This window comes from Ascaphus truei, unplaced genomic scaffold (assembly GCF_040206685.1).
Source record: "Ascaphus truei isolate aAscTru1 unplaced genomic scaffold, aAscTru1.hap1 HAP1_SCAFFOLD_236, whole genome shotgun sequence".
Lineage (NCBI taxonomy): Eukaryota > Metazoa > Chordata > Amphibia > Anura > Ascaphidae > Ascaphus > Ascaphus truei.
The window spans coordinates 556,900-576,598 of NW_027455280.1; the positions used below are offsets into that span (position 1 = coordinate 556,900).

The 19,699-nt window shown below is 44.8% G+C and overlaps 1 protein-coding gene across 2 annotated transcripts in view; it reads right to left on the reverse strand.

Annotated features, from left to right (window-relative positions):
- Window positions 1-19,699, reverse strand: part of ARAF (A-Raf proto-oncogene, serine/threonine kinase) — a 92,845-nt gene that overhangs the window by 56,939 nt on the left and 16,207 nt on the right. For both annotated transcript variants that reach the window (XM_075582455.1, XM_075582454.1), the window contains 3 exons: window positions 13,967-14,124; window positions 2,567-2,650; window positions 2,263-2,401 (listed from right to left, as the gene is read on the reverse strand). In XM_075582455.1, the coding sequence (XP_075438570.1) occupies window positions 2,263-2,401; window positions 2,567-2,650; window positions 13,967-14,124 (381 nt within the window). The remainder of the gene's footprint in view (window positions 1-2,262; window positions 2,402-2,566; window positions 2,651-13,966; window positions 14,125-19,699) is intronic.

Below are 19,699 nucleotides of genomic sequence, written 5' to 3' on the forward strand. Positions count from 1 at the left end.
GCTACGGCCGCATTAACTATTGGAGGGAGACTCCACACTCTACTATCTTCCTCATTAAAAAGATACATCTTAAAAAAATGTCAGCTGTTCTTCTATCCAGAGATGACCACTCTGCTGATATTAGGTTCTTTAAAGTTCTTTGTGAAAAGTTGTGATTTTCTTGGACCCAGGAACGCATGATCCAAAATGTATATTTCCTCTTTGGCGTCGTCAGTATTCTCATGTTCTTTAGCAAGACCCTAATCTGAAAAAAAACTACTTCATCTTGAACCTCCTCGTCTTCAAAAGATTAGCATTCTCCCAGCTCGAAAAACCCTGATCTCTGAGTATCTAGAATACCATCTTCCTCCATATCCATCAGTGACTGGGATCTGGTTCTTTTGTGGCTTTCAGGAGCTTCAACCGTCTCACAAAGACTGAAACAACGATATCTTCTTTCAATCTACAACATTATTAAACTTAGAAGAGCCCTCTTCATCTGTTAATTTCTTTATGCAGTCGCTGCATAGCCACTTGGGATAGGCAGCTGGGAGCTTGACATTACAGTCAGCACAATATTTGGTTTCGAGACAGCATTGTTAGTTTTTACAGCCCGTCTCCTCCTGAGGCTGATCAGCCTTCAAATCCCCTGCAGATACTGGTGGCGTAGATTGCAAAGAGAAACAATTCTGCACTCATCCTACCGATTGAGCCTTCTTAAATATGCCCTCCATCTCTCTACTGCTGTTCCCGGTCACATCCAGCAGAAACTATTTTTACCAGAAGCATGCCAAACGGTTCTTACGGAGTTCGGCCAGAGGAGAGAGACCCTAAGGCGACTGAAACCGGAAGTGGGGAGGTTGTCTGGAGAGCCATTCACACACGCCCACAGCAAGCTCCAGGAATGGGAAGTCGGGGAAGCCATGTTACTTGTGCTCCTGTAAGTCAGGATGTGGTCGTGCACACGCCTGCTTTTGGCCTCCTGATGCCGCCACTGCATATCTTGGCACCGAAAGGGGCATTCGTCCCAAACAGCACGCCACATAGATCCAGAGAACAATCATAACAAAGGTGCCATTGCTACATATAGCAGCTAGACTGCGACCAGGGACCTACAAAGGCCCTATAAAATATCTAAATAAAATCCAGAAAAATACATTTCTCCTTATGAATAACCTTTCTAAGATTCCCAATGTAGGACAAGAATAACTGACCAGCGATGAGACCACACATACACATACATATTTCTTCAAATTCGCGTTGCTGTTATTTTGAGTGCCCTGGACATACATACATACATACATACATACATACATACATACATGTCCAGGGCACTCAAAATAACAGCAAAGATAATTAGGAGAAGAAATACTTAACTAGTAGCAGGGTTCATGCAGTGGGGCCAGGATCACCATCCAGCTCCAGAAAGTGTGTAGCAACAAGAAGGTCTGCAACACTCACGGGGGTATGAGATCAAAGAGCTTGAGAAAGGGTTGTGAGGCCTGAAACATCGCCCATAGTATTTCTGTCCTGTTTCCTTTGATGTATTAAAATTATACATTTGATATCATACCCCAGTGAGTTCTGCAGACCTTCTTGTTGATTATATATATATATATACACACACACACACACACACACACACACACACACAATGAAGAACTCTGTGGTCGTAACGCTTGTAACTTATCAACTATCTGTTGGTTCAATAAAATCATACTACCTACTCCTCCTCCCTCTGTTACTTTATTATATTGTTAACCTACATTTAAGTCAGTCACAGAGCCTCCCTTGCTCCTTCCTGTGTAGCAATATAAATACCATATTATGTCTCTAGGCATTTGCAGCCAAACTATATGATTTTGTCCTACAGTCCTTCGCATTAAATTGTAGTTGCCGTGGTTTGGAACTTTCCTCTTGTTTTACACAAATCATTCATGTTTTTTTCAAACCTCATGGAGGCAGATCTTCATGTAATCTGTAAGGAGGCGTCATCTCCCTTCCATGTTATCTGTAATGCTACTAATAAATACTTTTTAGGAGTACTGGTTCTAGTACAAATCCCCAAGGCATCCACTGGTTACCTTTCCCTCTTTAGAGTTATTTACCACAGCTCGCGGTCTGTCCCTCCGTCAAATGTCTTACACATTCAACCACCATAGATCTCACTCCCAGACAGTTCAGCTAAAATAGGCTCCAGTTATGCATTAAAGTTAGGGATGGTTATATTAAACGGAGTTGTCTGTTTGGAGAAGAGGAATAACTGTCTTTTTGCTGGGGTACCTCAATGATGGAGTTATCCACAGGACCAGTGGTGCTGTCGATGTGAACGTTGGGTGTGGAGGTGGAGCGATGTCGCTGCAGGGATTGTCCCTCCCCAGGAAATGAAAAGGAAGCAGTGCCTGGATACTGTGTCCGAGGGCTGTGAGCGGGAGAGATGGAATGGGGTGGGATAATGTAAAGAGTGAAAGGGGAATAGTGAGGGCAAGAAAATATGAAATGAGTGACAAGAAACCAGAGGCAAAAACAGAAGGAGGGACACCAGTGGGAATGAAAAGAAGCAGACAGAAGCAATGAGCTTTATTACCTAGCTGGCTGTGGTGTGAGGGGCTCATGGATTAAAGTGGAATGTTCATAATATCCTGACATAGTGTAGTCACTGGTTGGTGTCCTGGAGAAAGAAAACATGGTTTAATACTGTAACAGAATGCAATGGGGCCACATGGGCAGGGGGAGACAGTAAGAATGTGCTTCAGCACCTTTTGGGGCCAAAATAATATTCCTAATAGTTCTCTCGTTCCCTATCTGACCAGACTAAACCAGATAGTGTCAGATGACACTTGTCTCAATTGCCCAATTCAACATGGTGAAAAATTGGGTAAAACAAAGAACATTTATTAACTTAATTCCAGACGTTCTATTTGTGCCTCAGGAATTGTGCTTGATTTTCTCCTGATTTTGTAAAATCTTGGCTGAAGTTTAAGGCTGTTGAGCCAGCAATTATTTGACCTTCTATTGACAGGCTGAAAGTAGAAATAGTTTCAGAAAGCAATGTATACACAGAGGAAGAATTAACATAACATGTAAATTGGGAAGTATACCAAAACAGGGTATACTAGTAGAGTAGGTACATATGCATGGGCCATTAAAAATGTATATTAATATAACTCAGATTTGATTGATACACCAGAGAGGGCACGTTCAAATAGTATGCACTGTAATCGCAAATATTGAATATTTATTATAATCTGCAGACATATGTACAGAAAGCAAGTTAGGAATTTATATCACACCTGTGAGACTCTTCAATATATTTGTAGTAATATAAAGAGTGACACATTCATCAGAAACAGACAAACACGTTTGTGCAATGCAGTGTGAGGCAAAGTGCACCCTCAGTGGCGAAAGAACAGTTTCATTTATTGCTAAAAACACATTAAAATCTCAGTTTTTTGGTCCTTTACCTAAATTAGTAAACTGGTAAACAGAGCAGAAAATGTTCATTCGCATACATTTCAATGGCTAAAAAAAACATTTTGTTGCTAAATTTAAGTGTGATGAGCAAAGGATTTGGAGTACTGCTGCTTGATGGCAACTCTTTGTTATGGGGTGCCGGTATCTCCCTGCATTTTTAAATGTCCCGGTCACGTGAGCTGTGACGCGGGAGAATTTAAATATGGCGGGAATATCGGCAGCCAATAACGGGGGCCTGTAACTGTGGAAGCAGGGGGTCCCAGAGGCTGAAATTAATGCGGTTCTGCTCTGGAGATCCCCTGCTTCAATAATGTTATTAAAATTAAAAGCCGCATGATTGCCTGTTAGAGGCGCGCAGGGTGAGTGACTGATTCAGTGTCATTCTTAGCGCGCGTCTCTTACAGACAGGTGCAGCCTGCTAGGATTCACACAGCGCGAGTCCCATTCAGAAGGGGGGACCCCTGCTGTGTTAATCCCGATGGGCCATTACAGCCTGCTATGGACTGTCCCTTGGATGGTCATCACTTTTGCACACAGTGTTCGGTCCCATGCGTGTGGGAGCTGATAGATAGAAAAGACTGCATCGGTAAGGCTTCCTCCCTCTCCTCCAGGTTAGGTGTCGTATTTGAGCAATATATATATAAAATAATAAAAAAAAGATCACCAAGGATAACATAGAAAAAAAATACACCACTCAATGGGAGGAGGGGGGAATATAGGTGTGTGTTGTCATGATTGGGCTAGAAGAAGAATATGGTAAGAACAATTCTCCATTTCCTCTGTGTCCCACAGGAAGACACACCTGTGGGATGTCCCACAATACCAAAAAAATGGGGGGGATTAAACAGTTTGCAGCACCTTCCTCCAAATGACTGCATCTGCTGAAGAAAAAGCATCCAGTTTGTAATGTATCACAAATGTGTGGCTATCTGACCAAGTGGCTGCTTTGTATATTTCTGCCAGGGAAGCTTCTGCTCTTTCTGTCCAAAGAAAGACTGCAATGGGGCTGGCTTATCTGACTGCTTGTAACTTTCTAGGATGAGAGCCTTAGTCCATCTAGCTATGTTATCTCTAGATGCTGCTTGAAATTGACGTCCTCAAAAAAAACGAGAAAAAAAAAACCTATATATTGTATAGTTTCCCAGCTTCCATGCACATTCATGGAGGACCGGGGGCAGACCAATCAGCGGTGTCCCTTTAAATGCTGAACCAATCCGGGGAGGAGGTGGAGCAGAGTGCTGAAGGACAGCTCCGAATGCTGTTCAATGCTGAGATCAGTTCCAGGCACCACCTGCGGGGTTGGACGCTGTGCTACCAGGCAGGGAAAGAACAATGCTCCGAACTTGGAGTGTATACTCTTTCAGCAAGCGGCATGTCCTTCCCTATTCTCCCATGGTCTTTGGACACAGCACCTGACCCACACAAGGACAAGCCCCCTGACTCATTGTATGCCTCATGCACAGCCAGTGATCCTGGACCAGGTATACAATGAGTCATACAGAAACCTATACAAACGTTATACAAAATACACTGATAACTAAATAGCTCATAACAAGGGCTCAGCCACTCTCCAAACCTAGAGTGGCAAGTTAACCCTTACCTTGGGGTTGCCATATTGACAGGCAGAGGCAGCATGCAGGTTTACTATTTATTCTGTGTGCCATGCTGCCCCTGCCGTCACAATACCTCTGCCGGATCTTCTTGATTATCAAAACACCATCTTTCAAATATTGCAAAGTAAGACTTACCCTTGAGAAAGCCGTCCACACGAAACATACGTTGAGTACTCCGCTGACGTCATCACATCAGTGTATTTGGTTCAACCATGGGACAAACTTTGCAACTGCCACCAGATAGCTCCTCTCTATTCACAAACTACCGGTCCAACTACACGGGCTGAGCTGCACACCTGCTGGTGCTCCAGTTCCAAGAAAGATCCTACTCGGTGGTAGGGTTACAGTGTTTCTTAGATATCAGGGAAACCTTTTAGGGTATTACCTCCCTCTCTGCACCTGTCCGATCACTGTTTACCCCAATGGCAGGGTTAACCTAAAGCTGATCGCAGCAGTGTTCACAAGCATATGCTGGTCAGTGTATCTACCGGACGCATTTCCTCTGTTGGGAGTGCTGACCTTAGCATCTTTACACAGTATATTTATTTATAAAATGTTTTACCAGTAAGTTATACATTGAGAGTTACCTCTCATTTTCAAGTATGTCCTGGGCATAGAGTTAAGATAACAAATAAATAATACATGGTTACAAATACAGTTACATAAGTGAACAGGGTATACATTATATACATGCACCCTAATATTGAATGCACAGTTAGAGATAGGAGAAAATTTAAAACAACTTACCGTAATTTTCTTTTCCTGGAACCATGGCAGTGGGCACCATTTGGGTTAATCCCTTCTCACTCTAGGTAGGACAGGAAGTAGACTTTTGCAGGTAGGCCATATAAGGCCCCTCCCTCTACCTGCACATTAGTCTTACGATTCTTCCATAGCTGAAAATATATAACTGATAGGCATTAGACATACATAGGGAGGGTAACTATGTGCCCACTGCCATGGTTCCAGGAAAAGAAAATTACGGTAAGTTGTTTTAAATTTTCTCCTTTCCTGATCACCCTGCCAGTGGGCACCATTGGGACATACCCAAGCAGTGAAACATTTTAGGGAGGGATACATCAAAATAGACAACACCAGTTTAATGCTTTATCAGTTTGACCTTTATTAATACACTTTACACTTTATTTCACTACAGATTCTAACACTCTACGACCAAAGCTTGCGTCAGCTGATGATTGTACGTCTAGTCTGTAGTATTTCAAAAATGTATTGAATGAGGACCAGACCGCCGCTTTGCATATCTGTCCTGGTGTAGCCTGGGCTTTGAATGCCCATGAAGTAGACATGGCCCTTGTAGAATGAGCTTTAATGTTCAAAGGTTTATCTTGTCCTTTGCTTTCATAAGCTTTTTTAATACAAGACACTATCCACTGGGAAATTGTTGTCTTTGATGTTGCTTGACCTTTCTTTGGTCCCTCTGGAATGATGAATAGTTTGTCTGATTTTCTGATATCTCGCATCCTTTCCAGGTACACTTTTAGACATCTTACCACGTCTAATTTGTGTAGTCTTTCTTCTTTCTTATTCTTTGGTTCTGGACAGAATGACGGAATCACAATTTCTTGATTCATATGGAACTGTGATACAACCTTTGGCAGGAATTGCTGCACTGGTCTGAGAACTGCCTTGTCTTGATGTATGACTAGGAATGGTTCCTTGGCTGATAGAGCCTGTAGTTCTCCCACTCTCCTTGCTGAGGTGATTGCTATCAAAAACGCAATTTTCCATGATAACCCTTTTAAGCCTATCTCCTGTATAGGTTCAAACGGAGCTGCTGTTAGTACATCCAATACCAGGGACAAGTCCCATGTAGGTACACTGTTCTTGATTTGAGGCCTTAACCTTTTAACTGCCTGAAAGAATCTGATGATCAATCTTTCCATTGCCAGATTTCTTTCCAACAAGGCTGATACAGGCAGAAACCTGTACTTTCAATGAGCTGAGACCTTTCTCAAATCCTTTTTGCAGGAACTCCACTATTGATACAATTCTAGGTGAAAGGAAATTTTGTTTTTCTTTTTCACACCAATCGCGAAAGCAAAGCCAGATTCTATGGTATACTTTCGATGTGGAACTTTCCCTTGCTTGTAAAAGGGTTTGGATTGTTTTGTCTGAACAACCTTTCAGTCTCAATGTTTCCCGCTCAATCGCCATGCCGTCAAGCCCATTGTCTGGCATTCGGATGACATATTGGCCCCTGTCGCATCAACCCTTTGCGATCTGGTATGTGCCATGGTATATCTACTGCCATATTTACCAAGTGTGTGAACCAAAGCCGTCTTGGCCAGTAGGATGCTACAAAGATTGCTCTGTAATCCCCTGTAGGTTTTTTACTAGAAAAATCCTGGAATAAATTCCGCTTCCTCTGTCTTCCTGAGGTACCTTCTTTATTACTTCTGCTTGTAATAATTTGTTTAAAGCCGAATTCATCTGCCTTCTTTTTTCCTTGGACTGTATATATGTTATTACATCCATATTTCTTCTTGGCATCTCCCTGAATTCTATACTGTACCCCAATTGTCCTGTATTGTTTGGGCCCATGTTGCAGAAAACTGCTTCAGTCGCCCTCCTACTGACAACTGCTGGGTCCTCTGACCTTCATGTGGATTTATTCTTTGTGAATGATCCTCTTCCTCTGGCGCCACGAAAAAGCCGGTTCTGGCCGCCCCTCCATGTTTCTCTTGGGAATGACCTACCAGGTCTATATGCCTTTGCTTCTTTATACTGGTTTCTATTAGCCTGTTGGAAACCAAATCTTCTGGCTCTGTTTTCCTGAGGTAAAAAAGTGCTCATACCTCCTGATGCTTTTGTTATTATCGCATCCAGTTTGTTACCGAAAAGGAACTCACCTTCAAATGGTACTCCACACAAGCTGTTCTTTGATGCTGTGTCAGCCATCCACTGTCTGAGCCATAAAGCCCTTCTTACTGATACCGCCAGCGCCATAGATTTGGCTGCTAATTTTACTGCATCCAATGAAGCTTCCGCTATGTAATCTGTTGCCCATTTTACTTCTGACAGTGCTTTAAGAATAGGACTTCTTTACGCCTTTGTCTATTGCCTCTTCAATGTTGGCAATCCACACTCGCATAGCCCTTGCTGCTGATGTAGTTGCTATGGCAGGTTTGTAGGATGTTCCTGCGGTAACGTATGTTTTTTTGTTTTTTTTAAATACATAATCCATCTTCCTATCCATAGCGTCCTTCAATGACGCACCTTCCTCTATTGGGATTGTGGCCTTTTTTACTATTCTGGAAATAGCAGTATCCACCTTTGGGCTGACCTCCCAAAATTTTACCTCCTCTTGTGGGAATGGATACATCTTCCCAAACCTTTTAGGCGTAAATACTCTGGCGTCTGGTCGAGCCAGCTCCACCTGAATGAGGTCCTTAATTACTTGATGGATAGGAAAGACTCTACCTTTTCTTTGTCTCGCACCAAAAAGTTTATCCTTCTTGTGGGTTAACTCCTCTGTGTCTTCTAGTTCCAATGCCTGTCTCATGGCTTTGATGAGTGGATCCACCATTTCTACATCAAATTCAGATTCCTCTTCCTGAATATCTTGATCTGATGAATCCATTTCACCCTCTGATATCTGTAAACAATCAATGTCAGACTCATCTGATGAAAAACCTTTCCCCTTATCCAGACTGGTTTGGGATCTAGATCTTTCTGCGCAGGGTTAACAGCTTTCTCCGGTTCGCAGCTATGGCTGCTCCCCCCTCCACGTGTAGCGGGCTCCTGGGGTACTTTTACCGCAGCGTACCAGACGCTAATGCGGTGAGTCTGGGCCTCCACGGCTCTCAGCTGCAGCTGCTATGCACCCCTTCTGCTTACCTTCGTTTGGTACTGGGGCTTCCTTGCATGTAAGCTTCCACGCCCGCAGCTGCTCCCCACCCCACGGATGTAATGGGTTCCAGGGGCTCCCCCGACTCTAAGGGGTCTCCGTCTTGCCACCAACAGGGCGCGTCGATCGGAGCTTCAGGGCAGAGAGGCTGAGACCCTGGATATCTGCACTAGGTGCAGTAGGTGAGTCCCTTACAAAATAAAAAATCCTACTCCTAGCTGTGAGGACAGGAAAAAGACTAATGTGCAGGTAGAGGGAGGGGCCTTATATGGCCTACCTGCAAAAGTCTACTTCCTGTCCTACCTAGAGTGAGAAGGGATTAACCCAATGGTGCCCACTGCCAGGGTGATCAGGAAAATATATATTATAGGCGTATGTAACAGTTACAGACCAGATTAAAATGTGAGACAGCTTTAGTTTTGAAAGAATTTAGACTGGTGGTGGCTGTGGGAGTCTCCGGTAGATTGTTCCAGTTTTGGGGTGCATGGTAAGAGAAAGAGGAGTGGCCGGATACTTTGCTAAACCTTGGGACCATGAACAGTCTTTTGGAGTCAGATCTCAGATAAGTGCTGCATGTGGTAGGAGTAAAGAGCTTGTTCAGATAGACGGGTAGCTTGCCCAGGAAGGTATTTGAAGGTAAGACAGGAAAGATGAACTTTGCAGGTCTAAGTACTTCTTGACTGCACTACGTATGTTGACTGCGCAGACTGCTACCGGATTAGCACTACCGCTACTAATCTATTGATATAGTCACTGTACCCTACTTGTCGCTACCAGAATACATTACCAGGGGAATTACCTGGTAGCCCACTAGATTATGCGGCAGGTCTCCATTCCATAAACATAGCAAGAGCCCCATCTGGTCATGTTAATATACAGTGTATTCAGAAATATATAGACGATCAGTACCCCGAGGTCTGACTCAGTGAATTTTGCCATACATTCCAAATAACTAGTGTTATGTAGCTCCCACTGTATGCTCCGAGACACATATACTATACCAGTAAACTCTATTGTAGCATACAGTAGCTATACACTATTGCATCCTTCAGTGTATATTTTGTTTTGTGTCCCCTTCATTGGACCTCAATAAAGTTTGCTCTTTTAGTTAATACATAAGCATTTCTGGTAGCTCATTACCATTGTGTCGGGGACTTCCCTTTATAGCTGCAGCCTGCAAAGTTGCACTACGTATTGTATGCTATACCAGCAGCTCCTTGGGCCTAAAGTTGAGCTTATAGTGCAGGCTACATTGATGGCGACGAGACCGGTGATGTCACCCTTCGCCATCGTAAACTTTGTAATTGAGTTTGTGCGATGTCGCAGGCGGCAAGGGGAGGTGACGTCAGGAAGACGCTATGTGATTGGCTTATTGCAGTCAAGTGGTGCGGCCGTCGTGGTAAATATCAAAATCTATTGATTTCAGTGATTTGTCACTGTGTCGTGCCGTCTATAGGCACACGCAACGGATTACATCTACTTGCTTTGGTGCTGTGCGCCGTCGCTGTAACCGGCACTATAAGTGCAGCCTTAGCCTTACAGACGTACTCGTATACCAGACTAGAGAATGCACATTATTGGGGGTTCATTTCTCTGCCAATTTTCCTCCTAAGGAGTGACCTGCTGGCTCTGAAATGTCTTCATTCGCTTACATTACCACCCCATGTGCACCCGTACGTCTGTTACTCTTGGTTGAGCGGGCGTCTCCCTCTCCCACTGATATTCTCCCACCAATGCAGAGACTGTTTGGTTTAGTTTAGAAGGGGGAATTGCTCTGGAGATGCCTCATATGCTTTCTGGTCCACAGAACTGCCTCGATAGGAGGTGAACATCAGGCCTAGCAACCGTATACCATTTTTTAATTTTTGGCTGTATCAACCCCTCAGTTTCCTGCATTCTTTCTTCAGAGTGCAGCAGAACACTTTTGTTCCATTTGATGACCCAGATGTATTTTAATAGGATATCAACCCTGGAAACATCTGCCTTCCACTGAGCCGTTAAATTTGCTTTCATCCTCCAGGTATGGTATGACTGCGATGCCTTCTAGCCTTAGAGCTAAATCAACCATTACCTTTGTAAACACTCTCTGTGCTGATGTTAAGCCGAAGGGAAGAGCTTCAAATGGAAAATGATGGATGACTCCCTGAAGATCCTGCAAAGCGAAATCTCAGGTATCTATGGTAGCCCTTGCATATTGGGATATGAAGATATGCATCTTTCAGATCTAGGACCGCCATAAAGTCTCCAAGATGCAGGCTGTTGCTAACGGATCACGGTTAACACCTTGAAGATTTTGTTCTGTATATGACATCTGTTGAGGAAATGTAAATCCAGTACTGTTCTTAACCCTCTTAATTGCTTTGGAATTAGTAATAGAATGGAGTATGTTCCTCTGAAACTTTTCTGAACTGGCACGTGTATAATGGTGTTTGGGATAGATAGGTTGTTGGTAATTTCCATCAATACTGCCTTCTTCTTGGGGTTGGACGACAGAAGAACGCATTCATTTTTGAGGTTAAATTCTTTCTGCCTCCCACTGGAATGTCAAAACCTTTTTTTCTTTTGAGAACACAGGCACCGATTATTTCCGGTCCTTAGAAAACCCGAAAGACTGCCATGAAATAAGTGCAGATTACGCTATTCTTGGGGACCCAGAAGGAGCACATCTTGTAGATATAAATGATAGAAAACACAGGGACCTCCGATCCTGGAGGAAGAAACTTGTTTCTGCCATCTGAAATTCTCTCGATAATTTGATCTAGTTCTGGACCAAAACAACGTAGAATCGTTAAACGGAATAGCGCATAGGCACATTTTATACACAATATCTGCCACGCAAGGCTTCTGCCAAAGGGCTCTCCTGGCTGAAACTGAAAGAGCAAAGGCTCTGGCAGTTAGCCTAAAGAGGTCAAAAGAGGCATAACAGAGAAAGTCTCGTCAACTTCATACTAGGAAAGCTTTTGTGAACTCTGCTTCTGGGAACTTCAGACAATAATTATTGCTCAAGGTTCCCCATCTAGGCTCTCGAGGTCCTTGAAATGCTGGCTGAGGCAACAGGTCTACGAGCTGCACCAAAAGGCCAAATATTCATTTTCAATGTTGGATCTTTTTTTCATGGGATCTTCCAAAAGGTATTGTTCTCTTCCTAGCCAGTCCAAAGACTGTTGGATCCACCTTTGGAGCATTAGCCCACGTACTGGCATCTTGCTGCAGAAAGTGGTACATAGGCAAGAACCTCAGAGTTGGAGACATCTTTTTGTCAGGCTTATCCCATTCCTTCTGGATCACACTCCACTGGAGAAAGTGGAAGCTGTTTAAAAGGACTCAAATATGTAATACAATGCTGACGAATAACACAAAGTTATCCTGCGCTTGCAGGTGTAATTAGCTGCCATCTACTTGATGCATTCCTGACACAAACTTTTCTTAATATTTAAAATCGGGCAAGGGGACTTCACAGGCTAAACATAGGTGTTTTGTTTTTGATGCAGTCTTTTTGGACTTGGTTTCTACCACTCCTGTGATTTACACTTCTATGTTGTTCTCCATATTAGTATACTGCACAGAAGACATCCTAAAAGAAGTAGAACATACCAGTGATAGGAATCAAAACATAGAAGAGCCAACAAGTCTGAAAGAAAACATCCTTAAAAAAATAAAATAAAAGGAGAAATAAATCTCAACTACTTACCTGGAGTGTGTATAGGGATGTTTTAGTAATCAAGGAAGTAACCATAGTTAGTGATGCAATGACTTTCAATCTATATTAAGGCTCTATTACACCCTGAAGGTGGAGAGTGGTGTAGCAATATCCTTCTCCTCCTCCTCCTCGGGATGGCCCTTAAGTAAATGATAAAGTACTCACTATATGTCCCCTGTAGTTTCCTCCAGCGTGCAGCCGTGTCCAAGATCCAGAGACATCACACAAAAATACGTAGCGTAGTGCACAGCAACAGAGAGACAGGTCTTGGAAAATGAAAAGTACTTTATTGGAGCTGCATTTAAAAAAACGGAGGGTGCAACACTCATACGCGTTTGGTGCGTAACCGCACTTTATCAAGGAGTCCCGAACTATAAAAAAAAACACAATCTATTTAAACTACAGCTGATGCCGAGTTTCGTGCCAGTGCCAGGTGACATCACCTCCCACACTGCTACGCATTGGGGATTCCCCAAATCGCGCATGCGCAAAAGGGTGCTAAGGAGAAGTGAACGGTGCTCTCCAATAAAGTAATTTTCATTTTCCAAGACCTGTCTCTCTGTTGCTGTGCACTATGCTACGTATTTTTGTGGATACAACTACTTACCTGGACTGGAATTTCCTTCAGGGTCTTCCTTAAGTTGTGCTGCTGTATTTTGGCATAAAAAATCCCTATTTCTGGTTTACATTCTAGTTGATGGCAAATCCGAAAGTGATGCCTATGCATTTCTGGTTTGATTGTTGACCTACTCCAGGCTCTTATGGTACAGGTAGGCAGGGAGCGGACATGTTCGCTGCCATACTGATCCTGATACGGTGCCCGATGGAGGTCTGGTCGGAACTGTGCCCCACAGTGCTATTGGGGCATTCGAGAATAGGAACTACCATGGGCTCAAATGGGTAAGAAAAACCCCTATGGTAACAAATCACTACGTTTGATTTGCAGTGATGGGAAACGAACCTGGCCTTCACATGTGGGCATATGGCCAACAACAACCATCATGCGTGGTGCTAGAGCAAAAATAATACAAGCTATAGCATTCCAGATGAAGCCTCAAATAAATAAAAAATATCTACATTTAAACACCTTCCATCCTAGGTAGTACAGAAAAACAATAACCTGGAGGAGAGGAAGGAAGTCTCAATGATAGAGATATATCCCCTCCAAATTCAGCCTACTGTCCTACCTAGAGGGAGGAGCTAGTGCCTCGCTGCCATGGGACATGAAAGAAAACTTTTTCATTTAAATTTGGCAGCGATAGAGCGGCAAAAGGAAAAAAAAAAAAAAAGGAGAGAAATTAAATCCCCTTTGTTACTGCGATGGTCACTTACGAGGGCTTGTGAAGCTTGGCCATGTCAACACAGGCTGTGGGCACTTTACTACTGCAGTGCTGGTGGAATTTGTACCCACAGGTCTGACAGCGGAAGCCGTGGAACAAAAATTTGAGGCAGAAGTCACAGAATGCAAGGTTGAAATATGTCTTTCTGACCTACGACAAGGAAAGATAGAAATACAAATTTAAAAAGAAAGGTAGGGTATTGTGACAGGGTGAATGAACGTCACCAGCCATATACCTGGCAAACCTATGTTTAGGGTTGCAGTGCAGCAGTGACAAGGTTACGTTTCAGTTGAGAAGGGCTGCTTAATTAGTCTGACCCCACCTGCATAATCAAGGTGTGTTTTAAAACCCCCAGGCTGTACACACATGCAGGCTAGCTGGTCAGGAGACAGGACTGAAATACTGAAGAGATTACTGCTATAAGGTCTGTTTTTCAAAGTACATGTGTATGAACTGTCTGTGTCCTGCATGCTGAAGAGAAGCTGCCTTGGTTTCTATGCTAAAGAGAAGCTATTTTGTTTTTGTCTGCTGAAGAGAAGCTATTTTGTTTTTGTGTGCTGTATATTTTTAAGGCTCAATAAATAAGCCTTATCAAGAGAACCCGCGTGTGTGGTTGCATGTACCCTGCAACATATGGTGTCAGAAGTGCCGGGATTTTGAGAGGCCCCTGCAGTTGAAGGGCCACACTCACACACAAAAATGAGAAAAATGGAAGAATTTTTAAAAGAGTTTCTGTGCGAGCAGACCAGACAGCAGGGACTGTTAATGCAGGAGCAGACCAAACAGCAGGGACTGTTAATGCAGGAGCAGGCCCAACTACTATTGCAGCAGCAAACCCAGCTCCTAACCCAGCAGCAGGCAGCACAGGATGAGCGGATGGCCAAGCTGCTGACCCAATTCCAGGGGTCTGCCAGTCCAGAACTTGCGAACAAACCCCCGGTCCTCCTGAGGAAAATGGCTCCGAACAAGGATCCAGAGGCTTTCCTACTAACATTTGAAAGGGTTACCGAAACTCAGGGCTGCAGATCGCTGGGCAACTTGCTTTGGCCCCGCTCCTCATAGGAGAAACCCAGTCCTCATATCAGGGCCTCCCAGCAGATCAGGCAATGGACTACCAACAGGTAAAAGCCGCCATACTGGATCGCTTAGGTCTGACCCCAGAGACCTACCGGCAGCAGTTCCGGAACCTGAAGTACACCGCTAAGATGAGACCCCGGGTCCTCGCTCAGCGGTTATTGGACTTGTGAACTCACTGGATACAACCCGAGGAGTGCACTAAGGAGGCAATTCTTGAGCAAGTGGTTTTGGAACAATTCCTACAGATAATACCCCCTTCCGCACGCTTGTAGGTAAAACTCCATGCTGCTGAAACCCTAGCTTTGGCGATCCGACTCGTTGAGAACTTCCTTGGGGCCGAGGATCAGGCGAGTGCCCTGGACCCGACGGATCCAACTTCACCAGCACTTGCGAGACCCAAAGAGGGAGATTGGAACAACGGGGAAACAACGGCCCCTCCATGCGCAACCGCCATGTGCTATGAAAGGAGCAGTCCTTCCAACAAGGAAGAAGTCAAAACGCCGGGCACCGCCTAGACCCTCATCCCCTTCCTGATGTCGGCTTGTCGCCAAATGAGAGGAACTTCCGAGGACGTCGCCCACAGGACCCACCAGATGCCTGGTCTCCAGTATCCAGTCCAGCGGAGCGCTATCCACGGCCCCCTCCTGCGAGGGAACCCTCTCCATGTTCCGCCTGCGGAGAACAAGGCCATTGGCATGTGGACTGTCCACAGATGGATTGTTCCTTCAGCATGACCGTCGCCTCGGCCTTCACTGTAGAAAATTACAAGCCCTGGCTACTTCCAGCCCAGGTTGGGGGAAAAACCGTCCAGGTCCTTGTAGATTCGGGCTCTGGGAAAACTCTGGTCTTCCAGGAACTGTTACCGCCTAACGTATGCTGTTTTGACTCTCCATGGAGTATAGAATGTATACACAGCGATGTAAAACGGTATCCGACGGACAAAATCCGGCTACAGGTAAAAGGTCAGGAGGCCTACCTCGAAGTATGAGTTGCTCCTTGGCTCCCTGGCCCCGTTGTGCTCGGCCGGGACTGGCCTTTCTTTTCGGACCTAATGGCTCCAGTCTCTCACGAGGAGCCTTATTCTATGGCTCAGGAGAACCCTGGCAAACTGTTCCCCTTCTCGGCAGACCTTTCTCCCAGTAGAAACCGGGTTCCAAAGACTCGGAAGCAAAGACGCTCTGACAAACAGGACTGGTTGCAGAAATCTGGGTTTCAAGGTGACCATTCTAGTAGCCAGAAGTCACAAGTGATGGCTGGGGATGGCCAGAGGGAGAGGGATATGGGCCCTGGAGATTTACCAGACCTGATTTTCGCCAGTGGCAAAGGGAAGACCCAGTCCTTGCTAGACAGTATGATAAGGTAGCAAAAATTGATGAACAGATATTGAATGCACAGGGGGTGATAGTAGTCCCCCATTTTGAATTATCAAATGGTATCCTGTATAGGGTGAATAGGCAGACACAAACAGGGGAGGTCACCAGACAGATATTGGTTCCCAAGGCATTTATTAAATCTGTGTTCACTCTAGCCCATATTGTCCCTTGGGGTGGTCACCTGGGCAGGGATAAAACATTGGACCGTATTTCGTCCCGATTTTATTGGCCAGGGATGCATAGTGATATTGCTAAGTTATGTGCGGCATGTCTGGAGTACCAGCTAACTAGTCCGAAGGGACAAAAACCAGCCCCTTTGGTTCCGCTACCCTTGGTGTCAGTTCCCTTTGAGAGGATTGGGGTAGACTTGGTAGGACCTCTAGAATCTTCTGCGAAAGGACACAGGTTTATTCTTGTAATAGTTGACTATGCAACAAGATATCCTGAGGCGTTCCCCCTGAGAACAGCAACGGCGAAGCAAGTAGCCAACAAGTTGTAGGAGCTGTTCTCACGGGTTGGACTTCCCCAGGTTATGTTGACAGACCAAGGTACAAATTTTATGGCTAAACTGATGCAGGATGTCTTAAAATTACTAGAGGTCAAGTCTGTTCGGACATCGGTCTACCATCCACACACTGACAGATTGGTGGAAAGATTTAACCGAACTCTAAAAAGAATGCGGAGGAAATTTGTAGATTCAGAAAAGAGAGCCTGGGATGAACTTCTCCCTTTTCTGCTGTTTGCAGTGCGGGAAGTTCCCCAGGCCTCCACAGGATTCTCTCCATTTAAACTGCTGTATGGCCACAAACCCCGGGGTATCCTAGACCTCCTAAAGGAGTCCTGGGAGGAACAGCGGTCCCCTTCTCAGAATACCCTGCAATATGTATTGGACCTTAGGAAGCGCCTAGATGTGGTCGGGCATTTTGCCTGGGAGAATCTTAGATCAGCCCAGGACAGTCAGGAGAGACATTACAACCAAAATGCTCGCATGAGAGTGTTTCACCCGGGAGACCAGGTGATGTTGTTGTTGCCCAGTTGTGAGAGCAAACTCCTAGCCAAATGGCAGGGCCCATTCGAAGTACTCCGCCGCACGGGTGATGTGGATTACGAGATCGCTCAACCAGGGTCCAGGAAGGGTAAACAAATTTACCATGTGAACTTGCTGAAACCCTGGAAGATGCAGCGGTCTCTATTCATCCACCCGGTGGAGGAGGAAACGGACTTGGGTCCTCAGCCCCCACGGGAGAACATCGTAGCTGACGATAAAATCCCAATGGGTAGACAGTTGTCCTCTGAACAAAAAGGGGACTTGTTAGAGATAATTACACAATTCCATGATGTTTTTTCTGATTTTCCAGGGAAAACTAATTTAATTTCACATGTGATCGAGACAGCACCTGGGGTAAAAGTACGTTACTGTCCTTATAGGTTGCCTGAAAGTCGTAGGGCCCTGGTAGAGAAGGAGGTACAAGAAATGTTACACTTAGGAATGATTAAGGAATCATGCAGTGAGTGGTGTAGTCCAATAGTTACGGTCCCTAAACCCGATGGGAAGGTAACATTTTGTGTGGACCTCCGAAAGGTCAATGCGGTATCCAAGTTTGACGCATATCCGATGCCAAGGGTGGACGAGTTAATTGACGCCCTTGGTAACGCGGAATATATATCCACGCTGAACTTAACAAAAGGATACTGGCAAATACCTTTAGAGGAAAAGTCCATGTGCAAAACAGCCTTTGCCACTCCCATGGGTTTATTCCAGTTTGTGACAATGCCATTTGGACTGCATGGAGCCCCAACCACATTTCAGAGACTCATGGATAAAGTGCTGAGACCCCATAGGGCTTATGCCGCAGCCTACCTAGATGACATTGTCATTTATAGTAAACACTGGCGGGCCCATCTAAATAGGCTGAAATTAGTCCTCAAATCTCTAAGAGAGGCAGGGCTCACAGCCAACCCTAAGAAATGTGACTTAGGCAAGGCGGAAACCAAATACTTAGGGTATGCAGTGGGAGGTGGAAAAGTAAGGCCACTAGCCGACAAGGTAATTGCCCTGAAAGAAGTTCCGACCCCCCAAACAAAAAACGCAGGTACGCTCTCTGCTGGGTTTACTATTGGCGGTTCATCCCCAACTACTCGGAAGTTGCAGCCCCATTAACGGACCTCACAAAAAAGTGTGCCCCTACACAAGTGGTATGGTCAAGGGAGTGTCAGAGAGCCTTTGAGGACATAAAAAGGTGTCTATCAGAGGGTCCCGTCCTTAGAAACCCAGACTTCAACAGCCCTTTTGTAGTGCAAACCGATGCATCAGAGATAGGGCTAGGGGCAGTGTTGTCACAACAGTTTGAGGGAGTGGAACATCCGATCTTTTTTCTGAGTAGGAAATTGTTCCCGAGGGAAAAAAACTACTCACTGATTGAGAAGGAGTGCCTCGCAGTAAAGTGGGCAATCGAGGCATTACCTGGCAGGAGTCCATTTTACTCTGGTGACGGACCATGCTCCATTGAAGTGGTTAAATAGTATGAAGGACTCCAATGCTAGATTGACCAGGTGGTATATGGCCCTCCAACCCTTCTCTTTTGAGATTCAGCACAGGCCTGGAAAAGAAAATGCAAATGCTGACTTCTTTTCTAGAGAAGGGGTGGAGTATCGGGTTTCAGCCATGCGTGGCCACAGCCGCATACTAACAGGGGAGGAATGTGACAGGGTGAATGAACGTCACCAGCCATATACCTGGCAAACCTACGTTTAGGCTTGCAGTGCAGCAGTGACGAGGTTAAGTTTCAGTTGAGAAGGGCTGCTTAATTAGTCTGACCCCAGCTGCATAATCAAGGTGTGTTTTAAAACCCCCAGGCTATGCACACATGCAGGCTAGCTGGTCAGGAGACAGGACTGAAATACTGAAGAGACTACTGCTATAAGGTCTGTTTTTCAAAGTACATGTGTGATGAACTGTCTGTGTCCTGCATGCTGAAGAGAAGCTGCCTTGGTTTCTATGCTAAAGAGAAGCTATTTTGTTTTTGTATGCTGAAGAGAAGCTATTTTGTTTTGTGTGCTGTACACTGGCGACACACTTTATTCGAGCTCGGCTAGTTCCTCGAATTCGGGTATACCCGGGTGTATTGAGGTTTGTGACTATTTTCTGCCCGAGTGCATTGAGTTATTTTCCAGGCAGGGATTGAAGCATTTTATTCCCGCTGGCTGCAATACTGCACAGTACATATATATATACTGCATTACAATTCATGAATTTATGCCATCTGGAAGACACG